Source organism: Myxocyprinus asiaticus, chromosome 40, assembly GCF_019703515.2.
Source record: "Myxocyprinus asiaticus isolate MX2 ecotype Aquarium Trade chromosome 40, UBuf_Myxa_2, whole genome shotgun sequence".
Classification (NCBI taxonomy): domain Eukaryota; kingdom Metazoa; phylum Chordata; class Actinopteri; order Cypriniformes; family Catostomidae; genus Myxocyprinus; species Myxocyprinus asiaticus.
The window spans coordinates 15,279,926-15,303,558 of NC_059383.1; the positions used below are offsets into that span (position 1 = coordinate 15,279,926).

Sequence of the window (23,633 nt, forward strand, 5' to 3'; positions counted from 1 at the left end):
TATTATTTAATGTTTGCTGTGTTTATTCTGTTTCACTTTATTTAATTGTATTTTAATTTATTATTTTATTCTATACACTAAACATTTTTTTTAGGGTTTAAGCATTTCAATTTTGTAGCAAAATTCCATGAAATTTAATTGTTTATTTTTTAACAAAATTAAATCGATAAAACTTAAAATGTTGTTTTTTTATATATTTTACTTGGTTAAGGATTACTAAATTCAATTTGATGGAATTTTGTTATGAAATTCAAATGCGTAAATCTTAAAATATAATTTTTTGAGTGTATATTGTTATTTTATTACAACTAATGAACCTTTTTTCTGTTACTGTTTGTACTGATGTCAAATGTATATTGTATGTTCAGCAATATTGTATGTAAAGTCATGCCAAATAAAGGACTTTGAAACTGAGTCTACAGTAATTTGAATGTAGTGCTGTATAATGTTTAAAAACACACACACACACACACACACACACACACACACACACACACACACACACACTGAAATGGTAAGACACCAAAAAATGTAATTAAATAAATAAAATAAACAAGAATGAAAGAAATCATTAGATTCAGTTTAGTAAAAAAAAAAAAGCATATAGGAAAATGTATCCCTTGTTGGCCTATTCGTATTGCATATTATAACAGAAAAGCTGATAATTTTGTGTCAGAATGTCAGCAATGGTCTGTTAGACCATATTTTATGGTATCAAGATCATTGTGAAAATATTTGATGACATTGCTGTTATTTTTTCTTATTTCTGGATATTATATAGGCCTACTGTTAAAAGCTGAATCCTTAGGGTGTCCCAGTAATAAATCAGTGGGCAACATTTATATGGTACTTCTGAATTAATTTCTTCATTTGATGTGAAGGCCAGGTTGTCATGGTTTATTCTGCAATCCTTTCAAATGTAAAACACCTCCCTTACACTCCACCAGCATTGTTATCAGACACGGCAAATTAACAATTCAAAATGAAGCAGTGGAATTAATTCTCAAATTCACCAATGAGCTGTCAGTGCACCTCAAACCTTCAACCTTGTTTGTCATTTAAGGAAACACTGGAGATGTCACTCTCTAAGAAAATAATCATTCAGCCCTGTGGAAACTAAAAGCAACAATAAACACTGCAGTGTGTGATATTCACCTGTCTAGAAAAGATGTCTGTCTGAGGTGCACCAATATTCTTCTGATAGACTAAAATCTTTGTCATATTGAATATACCTGTGCACCCGTCTTAGAAAAATATGATAAAGGCTTTTTACATGCTAATATGTCCTTTAATTTGAATTCAGAAAGCAACAATCAAGGGCAAACCACACCACACCAGTGTTTACTGAAGATTAATGCAAGAGGACAAAATGATTGACAGCTGTCAGGGAAAGTGGCATCTGATGTGTTTGCCTAAATTGTTAATGTGGTAATGTTGAATGCTCAAGTGTAAAAAGAAAGAGCTTTATTTCCATTAATATTTAAGGAATTATTGCATTCTCCAAATATTGTGACGAACATTGATAGTGCGAGTGAATCAAGTTAATGTGTGCAGTACTATTTTTTTCTATATTATTTTGATGTTTATGTATTATTTTTCCTCATCAGATAAAAGTTAGAAATAAAATCATCCATCCTACCATAAGTCACTACCTAAATCAATAGAAATTCATTAAACAAATAATAGGCTAACAAACATAAGTACATTACCATTTCTTGTAAAGTATGCATGCAAAACTTAAAATGTTCTTGTGATAGCTTAGAGTCAAACTAAACCTTTTTAGATTGTGGGGAACCATGCATTTCTGCCTATTTATGCACAGATGTCATGCTTCTATGTTCTGCATGCTTCTAGGCCATAGGAAATTCATATACTGATAAAATGTATAGACTGGATGCACTGTAAGTTTCTTAGTAAAAAAAAAAAAAAAAAAAAAAGCACCTGCCAAAAGCATTAGATACAGTAGATAAAATGGCATTTTCCAGTTCTTTCAACAGGAGGAGACAAACTCCCACTAGTTATCTTTTCTTTTAGTCTTCTTTCACATCCTCAGCTCTCCTGTTCACTTACACTCTGTTGGGGTAAAGCTTTAGGAACCAGGTGAAGAACATCACAGACTGGGATTAAAACAGCACCACAGTAAAAGAAAAAAAAAAAAAAAAAAAGTAAACATCTGGAAACAATGATGTCATGCTTGCTCAGGACAACAGATGAATTATGTCACTGCATTTCAATGCATTTGGTCTGTGATCTGTGATTAGGGATTATACAGAGAGATCAGCATTCATGGTGTCAAAAATACAGTAAGGCACATCCTGTCAGCAAATTGCATTATATGTTTTGTTGCACTGCTTGTGTTTATTTTATAGTGTGTCATGCTCAATATTGCACAGGCTTCATATAATTTTCTTTGAGGTATTTCCCCTAGTGTGACTTAATGGACAGTTCACGCATATGGGGAGATATATCTCATCATGTTAGCACTCAGTGCCTACAGTATATATTGGTCTGAAACATTGGATGATTGCAGCCTGTATGGCAGGGGCTGCTGCATTTAACTGCAGTGCAATGGTTCATGGAGGCCTGCTATTTGCTGGGTGAAGTGCTGTGTAAGGCAGTTAGGTGGAGCTATAGCACTGTTTTGTTGTTACAGTCTGAAGAGCTCAGTGTCCTGGATGTCTCACACAGCTGAAAAGACAAAACATTTTAAAATGCAGGTTTGTTTAAGCGTGATTTCCTCTTTTATAACCCCTTTTTTATTATTTGTTGCTATTTCAGGGCAGTTTCACTGGCCACCGCAGCTGGTAGTTTCACAGCATATTGTTAAAGGGGTTAGTTTACCCAAAAATTAAAATTCTGTCATCATTTACTGACCTTCATTTCATTCCAAACATATAAGTTACTTTTTTTTTTTCTTCTGTGGAACACAATAAGAGATATTTTGAAGAATGTTGACCCTGCTCTTTTTTTCCCTATGCAATGACAGTGAATGGGGACTGAGGCTGCCCATTGATGAGTAAATATGTAAACTATCCTCAGCTCCACTTTTAGCTCTTTTGATAGAAAGGCTTTTAGAGCCCCACATTTATTTTGAGGCACATTTTGCGAGTGACATTGCACTTTTGATATTCAGAGGGGGAAAAAATCAAATTACATGTATCAAAATGTTGTTTTGTGTCTCTTCTGGGGCATTTGGGAGTGTTAATTTCTCTCTCCTTTGATTTCTCCATAGAGTTCATTCCAGAATGATCACATCAAACTCTCTGTTTGGATGGCTTCTTTTGCTGGGGGGTAAGAGAATCATAGGGATGTTGCCTTTCTTATTAAACCATTTTCATTACTCAATTTTGAAACAATTTTCTCATATTTTAATATTGTACTGTATTAAACTGTCATAAAAGAATATTCCGTATCCAGTACAAGTCAAGCTCAATCAACAGCATCTGTGGCATGATGTTGATTATCACAAAAATTAATTTTGAATCATCCCTCCTTTTCTTTAAAAAAAGGAGCCTTCACTGTTACAGTGAGGCACTTACAATGGAAGTGAATGGGGCCAATTTTTGGAGGGTTTAAAAAAAGACAGATTATTATTTTTTATACAACAGTTAGTATATAATATTGTATATAGTTATATTATTATTGAGTTGCAAATGCAGTTATCATTATTAATACTGCATAATCAGATTTGGAGGCAGATGTGAATTTACTGAAATAAACAACAATAAAATCTTTAAACAGTAATCAATGTGACAGTAGGACATCTTAACTGGTATTTGTCTTTCATCAGGATCTTAGTTATATTGAATTAACTTTTTCTATTAAAGTTCATTAGAACTGAACATATTTACAGAGGAAAAACTCCTCCTTAATTCACGGGGGTCCAGGCTTTAAAGCTCGTTTAAAACTTTGTACTTGCCCTCATGATAATTTACCACAGTTCTTGCATAGTATCTAGAGTTTAACTGTTGTATTAGTAAGAACATGATTACAGTTAAAACCATGCTCCTTATTACCACATGTAATTATGGTTTCTAAAAAACAAACTATGGAATTTAAAATTATGAAAAATAATATCCATGAAGAGACTATAATAACTATAAAAATGCCATAAAAATAACATATTCCCCTAATGTACAATAACTAGTATAATTGTAATTAAAGTGACATATATTTCAAATATTTCTGCCAAAACACCATAGTTTCTACAATTAGTGTTACTAACTGCAGTGCATTGAGACTGGTGATGTGTGGGTTGAAAATAATTTAATTACCACTGACACAATGTTTTCCTGTTTACCTCATCACTGTTGTTTGGAATGTCGGGGCAGTTTAATCTGGTTTCAGCGCGCCAGATGGTCAGTCCATCACTGTCTTGTGGTCATATTTTTGAAACAGTGAGTATTTTGACATTTACGAATTGGCCCCATTCAGTTCCACTGAAAGTGCCTCACTGTAACCCAAATTTTTGCTTTCTTTAAATAAAAGGAGGGACAAGTATGACATACATTTATTTGTGGTAATCAACATTATAGCAAATGCTGTCGACTGAGCTTAACTTTTATTGAACCAGTAATATTTCTTTAAAGTTGCTATATGTAATATTTTTACTGTTCTAAATCATAAAATGACCATAATATGTCATTAGAGAAGTTGAAATACTGGCTTCTCTGATAACAGTGCTACAGCCAGTATATTCTACTTTGAAGTTTCCATTCCAGGCCGGAATTTCTGTTTATGTTTTGGCCTGTGTGATCCCACCCACTGCCCACTCACCAATAGTATTTCGACACCGCCGGGTTGCCAGATTTGAACAAGTTTGCAGGCAAACAACACTGCATGCTGCAGCCATGGAAGCCAGCAAACCAACTGGATCAGAGATAACAGATTCCACCCGACCTAAAAAGCCTCGCCATCCGTCTAAAAACCATCATGACTAGAGGTGTAGTAAAACAAGGAGCAGCAGACAATTGTCCAATATTTTGAATTTGGACTGCAGTACCCATTTCAAACACTTGTTGTCAATCTACATATAGCACCTTTAAGTTTAAATTTCACTTAAATCTGCTGAACCCTGTCTTTGCAATTTGGTGTGCAAACCCTTGTGTAGCGTACACATGAAAAATATATAAATGATGGCCTTCGACATTTTATATGTCCAGTTTTGTTGAGCCCAGTCTTGTGTCAAGATGATGAAAATGTAATTGATGTATGCCAAGAGGAAGATAATGACCTCAGAGTGGACCCTTCTGGAGCCCAAAGCCAACTACCACACAGACTATGAGTTTTCCATGTCCAAAGGCTCAAAGGAGACCATCATAAACAACAGCATCTCTGGCATCATGCCTGACCCAAAGTTCAGGCACAATACATTTGTGATAGTAACTGAACCATACGGATTCAGGCTGACCATGATGAGCTTCACTATTCCTGAGAATACAACCTTCATTTGTAAAGTAACCAAGATCCAGAAAACACTATCTGTTGAATTAAGTGCAACATTTGAGATAACTCTTTATGGTGTCACTATGTAAAAGTAGAATACATCCCTACTCTGCCTAAACTTAAGTTTGTCTTTACCTTCCAGATACCATCCAGCCCTGCTCTGCTGAGTTTTCATTGGCTCAGTCTTCTGATTCCTTTGTGCATCTTACAGCTATGGGAAGGCTTCTAAGAAACATTAAGCTACAGAGTATACAAATTTGTCATTTAGCTAAATAAAGCTCATTGTATTTCTGTAGATTTCTTAGCATCCATTTTTTAAACACTCTTTTAGAAATGCTCTTGAATCAACATGTTCTAGCTTTACTGTAAAGTAAATACTGCTTGCTGCCTCTGTGATGGTATTATTTACTTTGTCTTTTTTGTGTGTCAGACCAAAGCACATGTTCTGTGTGCAATAATGAACTGTAATGAACTTTATTGTAGCCTCAGGAAAAGTTTTGTCAAGCAATTGTGTGACTGTTTAGTGCAATTAGCAAGTAACTTTCTTGAGGTGAGTGATAATGACTATACAACCCCTGGCAAAAATTATGGAATCACCACACTTAGAGGATGTTCACCCAGCATTTTTACTTCGTAGCAAATAAACAAATCACAGATATTATTATGTTATGTATCACAGAGATAAGTATCCTTATCTTTCATAAAATTAACTTGCATACATTTAACAAGTGTGTCTAATTTGGTTGGTATCTGTCGAGAGTCAATCTTTGGCATCATTGGGAAGGTTTGTTCATGAAATAAAAGTGAAAGCAGCATCCCAAAGTGTGTGCTTTTGTGAATTTGGACATATTACGGCTCATAACGCACTTGTGGGAACGCAAACTATGGGATACGTTTCCTTCAAATGAATCCTTAAGACAAACAAGGTTGGTAAATGTTTTTTTTTCAATGACAAAACAGCCTATGTGGTGGAGGTTGGTCTCAGGAAACTCGGCCTTTGTTTTTTTTCAACCTTTGTAAGAATGGCGAAGCTTCTTGCAAGGCAGGAAATGTAGATAGGTACAAAACTATTAACTATATAAGGACCATGACGTATCGTCCTCAGAGGAACTGCGTATTATAAATCCTAAAGTGTTTTTTTTATTTTCTATTACCAAATAAACAGATGAGAATAGTAGCATGTTAGCCAAGTTAAATTCCAGCAATGTTATTGCTAATTAAAACTTTTTATTTTCAGTATGAAGTCAGTTTAGACATAGCCTAACACTCAATTTGCCTCAGTTTGTGTTTAATAAAAATTCAAAAAGCAAATAATAATTAATAGAAGCCAAAGCATCAAGCAAATCAGTATTTTTGAACAAATCTTTTAAGTGCACGAATTGTTCTCGTTCACATCCATTGTTTCTGTGGTAAATGATTGTTTTTTAACAAATCAGTTGAGTCAATAATCGAATAACTCATTTATAAAATAAAAGATGCTAATTTGTCGCCACCTACTGGCATAAATATGCAATTTCCAGAAATGGTCACTGAGGGAATCAGTGAATGAAATCAAAATGAACCAAAAATACATATACCCACCCCTATTTGGAAAGTGATACAAATAGTGAAGAGCCCCAGTGCTGTTGGACTGTTGCTGTTTATGTCTTGTCAAAATTACTGTAATTACAAAATGGCAACTCAGAGATTACTCAGAGCTGTTCACGTCCTGGGTGTTTGGCAGTTATAGGTTTCACACTCATAACAGCTTTGATGTTGATAGCAGCAAAATCTTTCTCACTACATTGATTCATTAATTCACCTCTATATGTTGTTGAAAAATGTTTAAGAACAAAGCGCTCTAGGTCAGGGGTTTTCAACCTTTTAGGACATGCACCCCCTTCTTTTGTCTAATTTCACTCGCACCCCCTCCCAAAAAAATAAAAAATTAATGCGTGCGAACATCATTAACATATTACTTAAATGTGCTGCGTATAGCGTGCATAACCTTAGTTACATAGAAACAGTTTACCAAATTCAGTGTGACGGCTGAGCCTGTTTTTGATTTGGTAAACTTGATTCTTAACAGCGAAAAAAGTCAATCGGTTTTAACGTCGGGTGTTTGGTTTGTAACCAAACACCCGTCTTATCAGTTTTACAGGTTTCAAACTGTCATTTGCAAGCACCTCAGAACATACAACACACTGTGGACATGATTCGTTATTTAATGTGATGCACATGAATCCGTATTATATGTACTGTTCGTCATACTTTCGTCTTTTTGATGCACCCAGACCTTTGGTTTTTGCAATTAATCCCCTCTGTGTGAAAAATGTGTGTGTGAGCAGGTTTAAGTAGTCTAGGACATTTTTTTTAGGTTACAAACTGGTAATTAGAAGGGTATTATGCTATAAATGTGGTTTATGAAGACATTTCTAGTGTCCCCATAGTTCAAATCACTTAAAAAACATACTAAATGATGTTTTTTGAAAATGTAAAAATGCAGAAAGTTTTTGTGAGGGTTAGGTTTAGGGTTAGGGTTAGGGGATAGAATCTATAGTTCATACTGTGTAAAAATCATTATGTCTATGGAGAGTCCTCGTAATGATAGCTGCACCAGCATGTGTGTGTGTGTGTGTGTGTGTGTGTGTGTGTTTCCACTGGATATGGTGTTTTAGTAGATATTTTATTGTTCTGAAGGTGACCTTAAACTGTAAAATAATATGAAAATATGGGTATTCAGTTAATCATACTAGCAAAGAGATATCTGTTAATGTTAACTATGTTCTCTTATTATAATAGTAATCCATTAAAAAAAGTTCATTTGATTATCTGGTATATTATCACATAAATGATATCACCTATCAAACCCTTTACTCAAATTGTGCTAAATATCATATTACATTAATTACTGAAATGTGTGATGTTATCAACAGTATTATAAACACTATAATAAACTTAATTTCACTCAATATTTTGTGATATTTATTTTTTTAATTCAAACCACTTGGTGTATTGTAGCCTAATCATTCTTTTTTTTTTTTTTTTTTTACATTTAAATCCTTTGTCAGAATGCACATTTCAGATATTCGTCAGAGGGACAAATTGAAGTGGAATACATTCCTATGAATATAGTCTTGTATGGATGACACACTGCAGCATAATTTGTGTTATCACAGATCTAAATATTCTTCAATACCACTTGATGTCATATCAGTGAATGTTCATAACCATCTGAATGCTGGAGTGGGGCACCCTGCTATGAATATACTCTTGCATCGATTACATTGCATTATAATTTGTCTTAAATTTAAACCTCAGTGTTCTCTGTGCAGTTCTCTGCACTAGGACATAGAGTATTGTTTGGCACCAGGACATAGGGTACTAAAAGCACACTGTCAAATTTTTTTTTTTTTAAAACGACGTAAAATAACGGTAAATACATGGCAGCACAGGCTGCCAAACGTTGACCATAAACTGAAATAACAGTTTTAGGCCGTGAAGTGAATTAAAATGTTTAGACTGCAAAATGAAATAGATGTTTCAACCATAAACTAAAATAACATGTTTAAATAGCAATTTCAAATATCGTGTTGACACTGTAAGTTGAAATTACGTGTTTAAATTATAATTTGAAAGAACATGTTTCAACTATCAAATGAAATGATTTGTTTTGACTGTTCCTTTAGAAAAATAAACATGTGTAGACCATTAATTAAACACATGTTTTGACTGTAAATACATACAACATTGTTACATCATTCATTAAAAAAACAACAACAACATGTTTTCCCTGTTTTCTGTTTTTAACCTTAAGAGTTAAAGTAAATTTACTCTACTATGCACTTTAAACTCATTTACATTTAAACTTAAAAACTTCTTTTCAGGAGCTTTTAAGCTCAAGCTCAACTCTACACCACAATGGTAACCCCCAAAACTCCAACATTACAGAAACTCTAACATAACAGAACATTAAATACTTATAAATCTCCCCCTTTATTCATCTTGCACCAAAACACATAACATTGCTCTTAATTTTTAACATTTAATCTCCCCATCAAGTCTCATGCAAAGCATGCTGGGAAAAAAAATCCACAGTGAAATACCATAAATTTACAGTTCACTACCATTTATATTATTAAATGTTCAAATATGAGCCTTCTGGAACTACAAATATCTGTTTTTCACTTTATATGCTTTTTATTTATTTATTTATTTTTAGTCTATAATGTTAAACACTGTTACTACTAAAGGCCACATGATGACTTAAAGTTCATCATGAGTGACTTTTCCACGAACAATAATTAAATTAATACACATGTATAGACAGTGCACAGTGTTACTCACACAAACACAAAACACCATCCCAGTAACACGTGACTAAAATTCTGTAATTAACATTTACTATACTGCATAAAATATAGCAAAGAACACCCCATTGTACATAACGGATATTAAAAAAATAAGAAGAAACATATCTTTTTCCATAAAATATAATGAAATGTGATTGCTCACGCAGGGAATTCTGGGAATGCCCAGTTATTGTTTTTCACTGTGATTTTAACAATAGTTTAACATAAAAGTACATGTAATCTCTTGTTAGACATAATATCAATTTTTACTATTAATTATTTGGTACTTTTACATCTAAACACACACATATATATATATATATCATTTTTTTTACAATGTTTTACTGTAAAATTACATGTATTGTCTTATTAAATATAATTTTTTTACTATATATGTTAAGGTTACTACCTGTTAACCAATTAAAAATGTTTACAGTAGCATTTTTGCATTCTTTTTCTGTTAAATTACAGACATTTTTTTACAGTTATAGAAATCCCAACATAAATGGATTAAGTAAACTTGTATTTTAATTTCTACAGTAAGTGTTTTTCACTAAGTGAAATTTTGCTTGCTTTCATTTTAATGAAGTAAAATGAACAAGCAGCAAAAGATTATTTTACTTTGGAGTTTACAGATTAATTTTGACACTTTAAATTATTTGTTGAGTTTCTTCATTATTATGAATACAGCATAAACTTAATATATTGTGTTGCAAATGTAGCGACAAATAAAGTACAAAACATAATTTTATAAGTTAATTTTTTTTTCAATGAGCAATATTTGCTGAAAATGTAAATTTGTTGTGAATAAATGTATGTTTATGGGAATTTAACACTTTTATTAAAACATTTTAAATTAATGTTCAATTATACTGTATTTTCACTGTAAAAATACATTTTACACTGGAAGAAATCTTTTTTTTATGGACATATTTTTACAGACATCTCAGGTTAAAATTTCATTTTTACATCTAGAAAACATGGCGTTTACCTTAATTTAAAGGAGAATGCCTGTTTTTGTCAGTAACACATATTATCAGTTAAGTAACAGGGAAAATGTAAATTTAGCGTGAATTTTAATAAAAAATGGGGAATGATCGTTAAATGATCGTTTTCTCTCTAAAAATACATTTATTTTTTACAGTGTACATTACTGAATTAGATCGGTGTAAAATAAATGCGCGAACAAAATTGTACACAAAAAAGGTCATTTATTTTGTACAACTGTTGTACTGCAGATGTTTTATAGATTTATTAATGTCTCTCACTCTTGTGTGTGTGTGAGAGAGAGAGAATTGTAAAAAACTGACAGCAAGCTAAAAAATATGGGTATTTTCAAATCTTTATTGATTTATGATCATCTCCAGCCTCATAACGAGTATAATACAGCAGGCATAGCACAAATACAGTATAACAAATAGCAAAATTGTTTTTCATTGTTTGTATGAAAAACACCCACCCCTTAAAATGGACGAATTGCATCAATGACTGCGATTCGATTTGGATCCCACACACAGTCTTCCTCACAACCACTTTCTGTCATGCCACATTTTGGTGGGCACCAGGCAGTGTCATACCCATATTCATGCCAGGTCTTCTGCAGTGGATGACATTGATAGTCAATCTTTATCACTTTCCCAACATTGACCTTCACTCTCAGAACCACTCTCTGGTCCACAGGTAGATCCAGAGGGTATCTGGAGGCCTTCTCTAGATCTCGGCTGAGGTACACACCACGTCCGAGCATTCCGTCAGGAGACTGACGAAAACCCTCTTTTTTTATTTTTGCTGCAGCCTCCTTGGATGTGCCATGGTACATTCTGTAGACTTGATCTCCAGCTGGTTCTATGCTGCTTTGAAGGCATGGTTCAATTTCATCAATGACTATTATTTGTTTTGGATCCCACACACAGTCTTCTTCAAATAAACTTGCCACACTGCCGCATCTTGGAGGACACCAGGCAGTGTCATACCCATGACTATGCCAGGTCTTCTGCAGTGGATGACCTTGATAGCCAATCTTTATCACTTTCCCAACATTGACTTTCACTCTCAGAACCACTCTCTCATGTATAGGTAGATGTAGAGGGTATCTCGAGGCCTTCTCTAGATCTCGGCTCAGGTAGACACCACATCCGAGCATGCCATCAGAAGACTGACGAAAACCCTCACTAAGTATTTTTTTGGCAGCCTGCTTGGATGTGCCATGATACATTTTGTAGATTTGATCTCCAGCTGGTTCACAGTAACTCTGAAGAACTGATGTAGTAGCTATACCAAAGTCATATTCTGCCCACATGTTTGCACCTAGAGTAAACACAAATAATCTTAGCATACTCAAAGTATTAATGTCAACTCAGATGGTTAACAGATCAGTAATATCAGACATACAAAATTAGAGATAATGACAAAGGTGAAATGCCATTAGTATAAATGTAATAAATGTTTACAGAACAATAAACATTCAAATGTTATTACGTGATAGGCTTTAAGCAAGGTTTAGGCTTGAAAGAAACAAATGCCAGATTTGAACAAAGACAAAGTAGTTACTGACCTCTGATGTTAACTCTGAATGCAGACCTTCTGAAAGCAGATTTATAAATGGCATACCGTTCAGGGTGTGTCCACGGAAGGTGTTCCATTGACTTTCAGTTTCTATTCATACTACTGGCTTGTAAGAACACATTTTGGTTTTGTATGGGATTTGTGAAGCATAGTGCTGTAAAGTTGTTTAAAGTTTATTGCCTTTTCTAACATCAACATAGCATCAACTTTTCTAACATCTATTCTCTAACATCAAATAAAAAAGAGAGCTGATCAAGTAGAGTATTTGTATCCACATTATGTGTTTTTTCTATGACCTTCTTCAGTGTGTTATTAAACAAGCAGGAATTGCAATGATCTCACTTTTATGTTAACTTCTTCAGCTCCTTTTATACATCTGTGTTTGTGTAATTACATATGTGGGCTCAACGATGTTATCTGCTCTGAACTCTTTTAGTTTTTATCTTATTGTTTATATCTTTTTATATTTTAATAAATACTAAATATTTGAAACCGTTTATTAATATTTATTTTATGTTCCATAACCTGTTAAAATTGAAATGACAAGAACTATCAACTTTATTTCCCAGTCTCCTTTGAAACAAACATCCTAGTGTAGTTTAGTTTAAGTTTCATTTATCTGGAATTGCCTCGCCTAGTCAGAAGCTTTGTACACAGCTGTGAGTCTGTGATAGATAAAGTCTAAAGATAATAAGCTGAAAGGGACAAGGTAATAAACAACAAATACAACATCTGATAGGTCAAAGAGATCAGGTCATGAAATTAATTAGTTTACCATTTCATCAGAATTGGATGATGCTGAATAGGTCAAACAAGTAAATTACTGTCAAATACCAATATCACTCCCAGTTGTAAAGTTAGAGACTCCAGGCTGAGTAAAGCCTATACATTTTACAGGGTATTTTATCTTCAAGAACATAGTGGAGAGTGATGCTGCAACATGATCACACAGGAGATCCTTCACAAGGTGATTGGTTTCACCACTAGAACAGACCTTAATAACAGTAGCGCCATCTTTGCAATGAAAACGGGACTGTGACAGGAAGAGACTTACCATCTCTCAAGTGGCATGGTATAAAGCTGTAAAAAGCTCCTAGATCACACCTACCACAACTAATGTTGACTGGAGTTTTTTGTCTGCTGTCTAAAAACAGTGTAACCAGATGGGAACAGACCAAAAACGTAAGTCATATTAACATTAGAGAGAAACTCTTGGGGTTCTTTGGGATCTATATATAAAACTGAAACATCAGCAGCTATGGCAATGGCATATGACATATTTTTGCAATATTTCTGTGTATTAATCTGTAAGAAACTTTTCAGACCAATCTGTTTCAAAACCACATGTAGGCCTACCCATAACTTGTGTTCAAAGCTATTTTTTTTCCATTCCATAAATTGCTCAATTATTATACATTTTTATGACATGTACAATTAGTCTGAACCTCTTAAACTCCAGAAAGCAAACAGAAGTGCTTGTCTGTATTCTCATAATTGATCGACTGAATTTTTTTGTTAGTTTGTAGAATGTCTTAGCATGCAGTTGTCATCATTTGATATCAATCATGAGTGAAAAGTAAATATATATAATATATTTTGCTCATTGAATTTTAAGTTATGTAAAACCAAATTTTGTGCTTTAGATTCAGCTTTTCTAAATTCTTTTCTCAACACATTTTCTTGTTACTCCCATTTCTATTACTGTATGTCTGGTGAATCTTGGACCTTGATTTTTTTGTTTGTTCTACGGTTATTCAGATGGACAAAGAAGTAAAATATTTTATTTGAAGTGCCATTTTACCCATAGATAGATTCCATAGATACAAATAGAGTTGAAAAGTGCATAATTCTATTGTCATAGTAATAGCGCATTTAAGTAGAGCAGGAGCGGGCCAGGTGAGAGGATGTACTGCTTCTCTTCAGTAGGAAGTGTTTCATTGCTTGTGATTGCTTTTGCACTGTGATGAAGCACTCTGCAAAGCCTTCCACAGCGTTACCAAAGAGACCATCTGGTGACACCGGGGTGTTGGCATCACACATCTCTATAAGAGTCAACCAGACATGTCAATCCAGAACCACCAGGTTGCTCATCACTTTTTCGATGGCCTAAGAAGTGACTTCCTTGGCATGCAGCACCAAGTCTGAAGAGATGCGGAGCTCTTTGAACAGCTCTGGATCGGGCCTTGCTCGTCCATCTGTTTGAGAAGCTTGGCCTTAAAAACCTGGAGCATCACCATAATGTGGAGTGCTGAAAAAGCCTTGCCCGCTGCCGTGTATAGCCAGTGCGGATGTCAGTCGACATGGCTTGGAGGGATGTGCGGGTCTTTCATCCCATGGTGGTAGCCGGACAGAGGTGGGCTGCAACCGCCTGTTCTACCGAGGGAAGCTCCAGATAGTAATTTTCCTCTGTCTGGTCCACCATGGTGAGAATAGCAGCCTCCAGACCTCGGCATGCTGACAACAGCCGGCCTGCAGAAACCACACGTGCATACTGCACTGCCGTGGACGCTACATAGGAAGATCAAGGGGCTCACAGGGCTTGCCCCGGCGCAAGATCCTCCTCGAATTCATCCATTTCAACTTTGCAGCCCCGCCTTGCCTCCTCATGTGGTCCCTCTTGATCTAACAAAGAGGAGGCAGGTGGGAAGGCGTAGGAGGCAGGATCGTCCCTCAGAACGAGGGTGATTCTTGCATGGAGCATCCGGAGACTCATGCCTTCACAGTGAGGGCAGTCCGTCTCCATCAGAGCTGCTTCGCTGTGGGCGCGGCCCAGGCAGTGAATGTAGCTCTCATGCTCATCTGATGGTGGGATGTGCCGCTCGCATATGAAACAGACATGAAAAAGTCGCGTTATAATATATATATATATATATATATATATATATATATATATATATATATATATATATATATATATATATATATATATATATATAAAAGGATACAGTAGATCCTGCCGGAATGCTGCGGAAAACAGGGTGGGTGTCACGCTGAAGCGTCACGTTGTTCAACGATGAGCGTCTGAAGCAAAGAACCTATTCACTGAGAAGAACACTGCACACTACAACAATGCAGGGGAGCAGTGAGTCATCTCGCTGCAGGCGCTGAGTTGTACAGGTGATGAGTCGTCCTTTCCACATCTTGCAGAGAACATCCTGTCTGCTGAAAAAGAGTACACAAGGAACCAGACAGAAGGCAGATACATGATACGGTCACATTTCATCACTCTTTAGCGATTCTTTAGAAGCACTTAAAGTGCATCGTTGCCAAGTGCAGTTTTGGGAAACGCATGTGAAAAACTCTTAAGAGCTAAGATTGAACATTATCAAGTAATGCAGCCCAGGTCTTCAAAAGTTGAAGAACAAACCTAAAATCTCGGGGATCAACAATGGTCAGAGTGATCGCCAATAGCTGATGCCTTTGGCGATGTCAAATCTATGAGTGCTGCAAATGACCTCAGACATCTCAGCTCAGGAGGTGCTTTGAGTTCACTTCGCTTTATTTCCACAGAGCAGTTCATTGCGGCCACAACTCTGCAGTCTATACATCAATGATTAAAACATAAAATAATACAAAAACACATTCATCTCGAACCATGATTTATATTTCAGTGATTATTATCATCATTATAATTATTATTTTTACATTTATAATTTTTTTTATGTCTTCATTGCCTGATGGTAAATAGAAAGGTGGTTACTTATATTGCGATATATATATATATATATATTTTGTGAAGGAGGGAACAAAACTAATTTATTCACACACATGATGTATTTTCCGGGACAACGAAATACCCGACCAGTAGAGAATGCACAAATGAAATAGGTTAGTTTCCAAAGAGATGTTGCCCTTCACAAATGTTGTAAAGCCATCTTTAAAAAATGGAATAACACACATTTTAATTGCACTTAATTTTTTCCCAGTTTCATTTAAATTTTTAGGTAAAATAAATGAAAAATAAAGTTCAAAGTTTGAAATCAAGGTGTCTTGCTTTATTGTGTAGGCTTAACCCTAACCCTGCTTAACGTAAATTACCCCATAGTACCACCTAGCATCCAACCAGCGGTAATACTGGTGTTCGTCGGTTTGACTTCCTGTGGAGTTTTGTTTTTCTGTGACCAACCAAGACTCTTCTCATGCACAAATGTTTGGTCGACTATTAGAGGGCAGCCCAAAATAAATGTGAATGAAACAAATATAACCCAGTATATGACTAAATAAACAACCAACTTTACAAAAGTGCACATAATTTTGCGATACCCAACAGAAGGGTAGACTAGGTTTTTTAAATTGATGAGCCCTTGCGAAAGGGAGAGCATCTTTGCAGAGGATAAACAATGCTTTGCAATATGTCCGAGCCTTGCAGGAGGGAGAGCATCATTCATACAATACACTTGGGAAGCCTAAACAATGCTTTGTGACTTGTATGAACCCTTGAGAAGGGTGAGCATTGTTTGTGCAATACCACTACAAAGATAAACAATGTGATACATATAGAAAAAAGTGGAGTGATACAAATAGTGAGTCCTAGTGCTGTTGAACTGTATATAAGCACTCTTGAAACGCTTCTTGTCAAATCAGATTTGAGGACTGGAACTAACTGCTGTGTAAATAGTTTAATGCACTGAAAAAAATATTTTTGTGGTAAAGTAAATATATTAAAAAAGAAAAGATACTTTCTATATTTAATATGTTAGTTTAAGTGTAAACTTGAAAATATTAAGTAAATTCTGTATTTTTGCTCAATTAAATTAAATAAAATATTATTTATGTTTGTTATCTTTACAATATGTCATCATGAATTAATCATATTTATTCGCTCATTTCAAAGTTAAAAAAATAAGCAAATTTCACTTAACTTTTTGAAGCTGGTGATTCCAGCATGCACCGGGCTTGAATAATTTTTGAGAAACCAAAAATCACTGTTTGTAAGTTATTTACACTGTTTTTATTGCCGATTTTGTTGTAGCATTTTGTAACTTCTTGTTTTGTGAAGTCTGAAGTTCATTTTCTACTCAGTATTACCCATTCATGATCGAAAAAATGATCTGTTGATTGTCATCGCCATGGTGTTTTGTGCTTGAGGTCTGTGTGTGCAGTTCTTTACCTTGTTTCTATAACCAGTAATGCAAGGTGGTGTTAAAGTAAATCTATAGTAATTTTTTTCCAGTGTGGTGCAAACATATCATATCTGAATTACCATAATTAAGAGATTATGACTTGCAATTAAAGGTTGTAAATTGGGAATTCAATGACAGGTCCAATTTGACAGATTAAAGGTAGTGAACTTATGGGGCTATTTCTGTTTGACATGCCATTTTATTATGCCATTGTTACCCAAGGCACTTTCTTTTTTCTTAAGCATTTTGCAAGAACATATAGAGGTGAATTAATGAAATAATGTGATATTTTAGTTATCAACATCAAAGTAAAAGTAGCATTAAAAACAGATCAGTTAGGCCTAAACATTTTAAAAATACTCTGTTTCTTAAGAATGTTCTTGTGTTGACTGGGCACATTTTTAAAGGGTGATATTAAAATGTTTGTTTTTATTGTTAATTTGACCTTAAATCATGATCTGTTTGTTTGTTTAAATTTTGTTTTGTTCTAACTGTTGGCTCAGTAAGGAGTGAAAGACAAATCCAACAGACTTCCATAGTCCATTTATATAGTTTTGTAAGTGCCAAAATGTCGATACAATTCAGTGGATGACAGACATACACTGTAAAACAATGTTTTGATGATTCAACTCATTATATTTAGTTCCTTTTTTTCATGGGCTTTTTGAGTTTAACTGATAAGTTTATCACACAATTTAAAATGTAATCTGAACTGATTGAATGTAATTATAACAACTTCACTTCGGTTTGCGGAATATTAAAGCCTGCCACTGTCAAGTTATTGTTCAGTAAGTATAACATTTATGGTCAAGTAAACCACAAATTTTGCACGTAAGGATGGTCTCTTCTTAATTGACACAGGCTGCATGCTTAATAGATTGATCAGGAGGCACAAACCTCAGTAATGACAAACATCATTCAGTAAAAGATGAGCTCTTAAAATAACCACACAGCTATTAATCAACAGTAATGACAAAAAGAACAACAGCAGCACAAATAAAATCTACAACACTACAACTACAAAACTAACCTCATTATTTCTTCATGCTGCAATGCATGCTGGGAGCTGACAAGTCTTTGTTTGTTCAGACAACTTTGTTAAGCGAGTTGAGATGACAAATACACATGTTGATTCAACTTAATCCTTGTGCACTGTTCGTTTGAGAGTCACACTTGTGATGTTCACGGGTCAAAAATGACCCGAACATACATTTATATATTTTTTAAAAAGTTTTTTTTTTTTTTTTGTAAAGATATGAAATAACGCTAATTTTACTTAAGTTAAAAACACTAAAGTTGTGCATTTTTTGGGGGGTGATTTTATGGTATTTCAACCTATTTAGATCTAAACAGCTAAATTACACCATTCATTTCCATATGAAACAAGCACATTTTATGTTATCTTCACTTCAATAAAAAATGTCAGTATTTATTTCAGTAAATTGAAAGTGTCCAAACATCACAGTTTGTCATGCATTTGGGGTCTACGGTGATATCTGCTGGAATAAAAAAAATAAAATAATTGCATGAAATAACAACTGTGGCCAATAGATGGCTTCAGTGCTCCATGTACTGGCTGCTCTCTATAGCCTCATGGTCTAAAAAACTTATTTTCTAGATATTATCACAAGTTATGCATTGGATATATATTTAGACATTATAAAAACTAGTATTTGTCAAATTGTTGCATTTTTTTCTAAACAACTTGCTCCAATATGCTGTCAAACATTGCAATGTTCCACAGTCAAATCTGAATGTTTAACAAAGAAAAGACAGAGTTATTATTTTGTTACCTGTCATTTATTCCAAACATTAAACATCAAAATTTTAGCCTAAACTTTGTCACAGGGATCAGACTCAGACTTTGACCTGTGTGGTACGTATGGTATTTTTATAGACAGGTTTGTCCACACTTGTGAGGGCCAAATGTCCTCATCAGTTAAAAAAAAAAAAAAGCCCTTAAATTGGTCAGATGATGTTGATCTTGAAATCTTGTGATGTGCACATGTTTGTGTGATGGTAAGGGTTAGGTTACTTTAGGTGCAGTGTTTGGGAATAGAAAATATTGTCAGCCTGATATGAAATAAATGGAAGTCAATGAGAGATCACAAATATAGTAAAAAAAAAAAAAAAAACCCTGTGTGTGTGTGTTTCTGCATTGTGGATGTTTTATAGTCTCACCTCCTCATTTATGTGTTTATTTGACAAAAGCAAAAAACAAAATCTCTGTATTTTAGTATTTCCCATTCATTTCCTATGGTGGGTCTAAAATGACCTGGAATATCACAAGTTTGTTTGTTTGTTTTTTACGACCCCTTAGACTTATCGAACCAAGTCCAGATTTTGTGTGTGTGTGTGTGTGTGTGTTCAGATAGCTAGTGGAGGAAAAGTCACCAAGTCTTGTATCACTCAGATAAAGGATACCATTTTTTATTAAAGAACAAAAAAAATAAAAAATGGGTCCAAAAAGACCCAATCAGTGCACAAGGGTTAAGTACATGTTGGTAGAATCATAAGGTAATATGTTAAGTTGACTGGACAATTTAGTTTTCAACTCAAAAATGCACTTTGATTCAATTAGATAAAAAAAATAAATAAAACAAAGATTCCTGGTTTGTAATCCAATTTTTCATTTTTTAAAAAGCACAAAGGCACAGTTTTGTATTTTCTTTATTTTTATTAAATTTTTTGAAATACAATACGGCCCATCGACTACTGTTTTTTCTTTGTTTTTTCTTTTTAATAAATAGCCGTCAGAATACAACCCCAAAATATATTTTTGTGACCTGTGGTGATTATTTTCAACCCCCTGGCTACACCTATTTTGACAAGTATACAGACAGTTATATTATTATAACAGATAATTGAAACCAACACTGCAGAAATGTATACACCATGGTTCTTATGTTCTATATTTACATGAGACCATACATGAAATGTGATTTTCACTGGATATCATGGGTATTGTGAGGTAAACTAAAACTGTAATATTAATACAATAATAATACTACTAATAATAATAATAACTTAAGTTCCCCTAAAGAATTTACTGACATTCTTGTGTGCTAACCATTTTTATACACCATACAGTAAATGATCCAATAGGGATGTGATCCACTCAATGATGGAACCTGTTATATTTAATTCAGGGTTTGAATGTGATCAATTCTTCGTTCAATTCAGTTTAGTTAAATTCAGGTTTATTTGTATAGCATTTCTCAGTATTGTCACAGTTTGGCACATTTACTGGGACTAGGCCAATGCTCATCATAATCAAGCCCAAGGCTTCCTGAGAGAGAGGAAAACCCCTTAAGAATGAGGAGTAGAGGGGAAACCCATTATCCACTGTAAGCCAGACAGAAAAGCACATTACACCTTAAATATACTATAAAAACAACAACAAAATACCCATGGAAATTTTTTCCTAGTGTGTCACTTCCTGTTTGGGATTCTGTTTAGTGTCCCACCCAGTCTGAAGCTATTTGCATGTACAATTTGGAGTCTGAATGTTAAGTTAATAACGCGTACAGTCGTCAATTTTTAATCAAGCAAGTGAAATCACAAAATGATTGTGTATTTCTATTTCTATTTATTTTAAGCAAAATATCTGGCTTATCCGGCTTACCAAGTACCAAGTTTTTATTTTATTTAATAAAGAACATAAATAAAAGAGAATTTAAAAATATTTGCATGAAGTATATTTAATTTGTTCTTATTCACCTTCAAGACAAGAACATACAATATAATATGATCATCATTACAAAGTACATACGCAGTTTTCATTCAACAGCTGGTGTAACTTTAAAAAAACATTAAAGAACTTCTAACTCTCCAAGGGTACTTTAATAGCACTCATACCAAACACCACACCCTTGCTTTGGACGAATTTCATCAATGACTGTTATTCGATTTGGATCCCACACACAGTCTTCCTCAAGACCGCTTCGCACCATGCCACATTTTGGTGGGCACCAGGCAGTGTCATACCCATATTCATGCCAGGTTGTCTGCAGTGGATGATATTGACGGTCAATCTTTATCACTTTCCCTACATTGACCATCACTCTCAGAACCACTCTCTGGTCCACAGGTAGATCCAGAGGGTATCTGGAGGCCTTCTCTAGATCTCGGCTGAGATAGACACCAGGCCCAAGCATCCCTTTAGAAGACCGTTTAAAGCCAGAGACTTTGATTTTCTCAGCAGCCTCCCTAGATGTGCCATGGTACATTCTGTAGACATTACCTTCAGCTGGTGCTATGTAACTATCGAGGCATGGTGGAGCATTTGGACCCAAATCATCTTCAGCCCACATGTCTGCACCTGGACGAAACACAAATAAACTCAATTTCCTAAAATTATTAATGAAAACTCAGAAGGTTGTCAGATCACAAGAGAGAGAGAGAGAGAGAGAGAGAGAGAGAGAGAGAGAGAATGACAAAAATACATTAAAAAGTATAAATGAAATAAATGTCAACAGTAGAAAATATTCAAAATATTACAGTAATAATTATATTACTGGTTTCTACAAGGTTGATAGGCGTTATTAACAAAAACAAAGTAGCAACTTACCTCTGACGTTCCTCCAACCTTTAAATGCAGACCTTCTGAAAGCAAGTTTATAACGGCATACCATTCAGGGTGTGTCCAAAACGGAAAATGTTCCATTGACTTTCAGTTTCTCTTCATACTGGTACAGTATACTATTATGCAAGAATACTTTTATGAAATTTGTAAAGCATGATGATGTAAAGTCATTTTGTAGATCTAACTGTTGTTGCCTTTTAAATTTCTCCAGCATCCAAAAGCAAAGAGAGTCTTTCTATGATTCTCTAAGACCAATTTATTGATAATTCTGAAGAAAACTTGATTTGTATCTATCTTTCAGGTTTAACAATGACCTTTATCAAGCTTTTATTAAAACAAGCAGAAATTGCACTGATCTCTGTTTTATGTTCTGTTTTATGTATCCATTTTATTTTATTTTATTTCAAAACCATTGCATATAAGGAAGTATGTTTGTTTGCATAATGAATTACAATACATGGACTTCTAAGTGAGATGATCTACATAATGCTGATTCATTCCAAGCTATCTTTTTGTTTTAATGTTTTTATTTCAATAAATTATTTTTATATTATATGGTCCATTAAAATTGAAATGACAAGAAGGACTACCAACTTCCCAGTTTCCTTTCAAACTAAAATTTCAATGTATTTTAAGTTTTGTTTCTGCATAACAGGACTGTTTTCCTGTAAATGCTCCACCTAGCCAGAAATGTGTACACAGCTGTGACAGATGGAGTCTCAAGTTAAAAAGCTGAAAGTGTCAGGGTAACGAACAATAACTAGGCCTACGATTGATATGTTTAAGTGGAGTTGGGTAGGGCTCAGAGTACAGTTTGTTGCTTATTCAGACTGACACAGATTTCCATAGGAAATGTAGGCTATCCTAAATAAGAATTATAAATCACTTGAAGCCGCTTTTAAAATGGATGGTGCACAGCGATTGCTTAGTGAAATCTAATTTTACACTTTGCGAGTGCTGATGGATCTTGGTAAAAATATATGAAAAAAAGAACCTTTAAGGCATAACTCTGTGCAAACCTCTCTCTGTCAGCAATTGATCCTTTAATGTTAAGTTGAATATCAAGGTAGGCCATATATATGACACAAAATTACACAGCAACTCAAATTTGCTTACAGTATTTTCATTTTCTTTATTTTATTATTTATTTATTTATTTTTATTTGTTGACAGCTTCAGCATCAGAACATGTCATAGGATATTGTATGCATAACACTCTTTACAATTATCAATGAATTCCCAATAAAACTTTTTTTTTCTTCAATTCAGTAGTCTGAATTTTCAGACTACACACTCTACAAAGTATATTTTTATTGCTCATGACAAACAGTACATACTCCACTTAAAATTTCATAATTATGGTAGGTCATAACATCATGAAAATAATCATTATAACCTAACTGATACCAAATGAGGTCTAATGTGAGACAGTAGCCTTTTCCAGCAGCTTCAAAAAACAAGCTTTCTCTACCATATTCCATTGATAACAATATTCCATTGATATTCCATTGATCTGCTCATAGAAACCAGCTAGCTTTCATTCCTGTGTTTGCCCATTTTCCATAGCTATACAGAGCCACCCATA

At 34.3% G+C, this 23,633-nt stretch overlaps 1 protein-coding gene across 1 annotated transcript; it reads right to left on the reverse strand.

Moving 5' to 3' along the window:
- Window positions 1-11,116: 11,116 nt before the first annotated feature.
- On the reverse strand, window positions 11,117-22,125 carry LOC127430523 (uncharacterized). The gene is made up of 6 exons (XM_051680348.1): window positions 22,035-22,125; window positions 21,308-21,785; window positions 15,385-15,503; window positions 14,941-15,140; window positions 12,331-12,421; window positions 11,117-12,083 (listed from the first exon to the last, which is right to left on the reverse strand). The coding sequence occupies exons 1-6, from the start codon at window positions 22,096-22,098 to the stop codon at window positions 11,239-11,241; spliced, it is 1,797 nt and encodes a 598-aa protein (XP_051536308.1). The 5' UTR covers window positions 22,099-22,125; the 3' UTR covers window positions 11,117-11,238.
- Window positions 22,126-23,633: the final 1,508 nt, after the last annotated feature.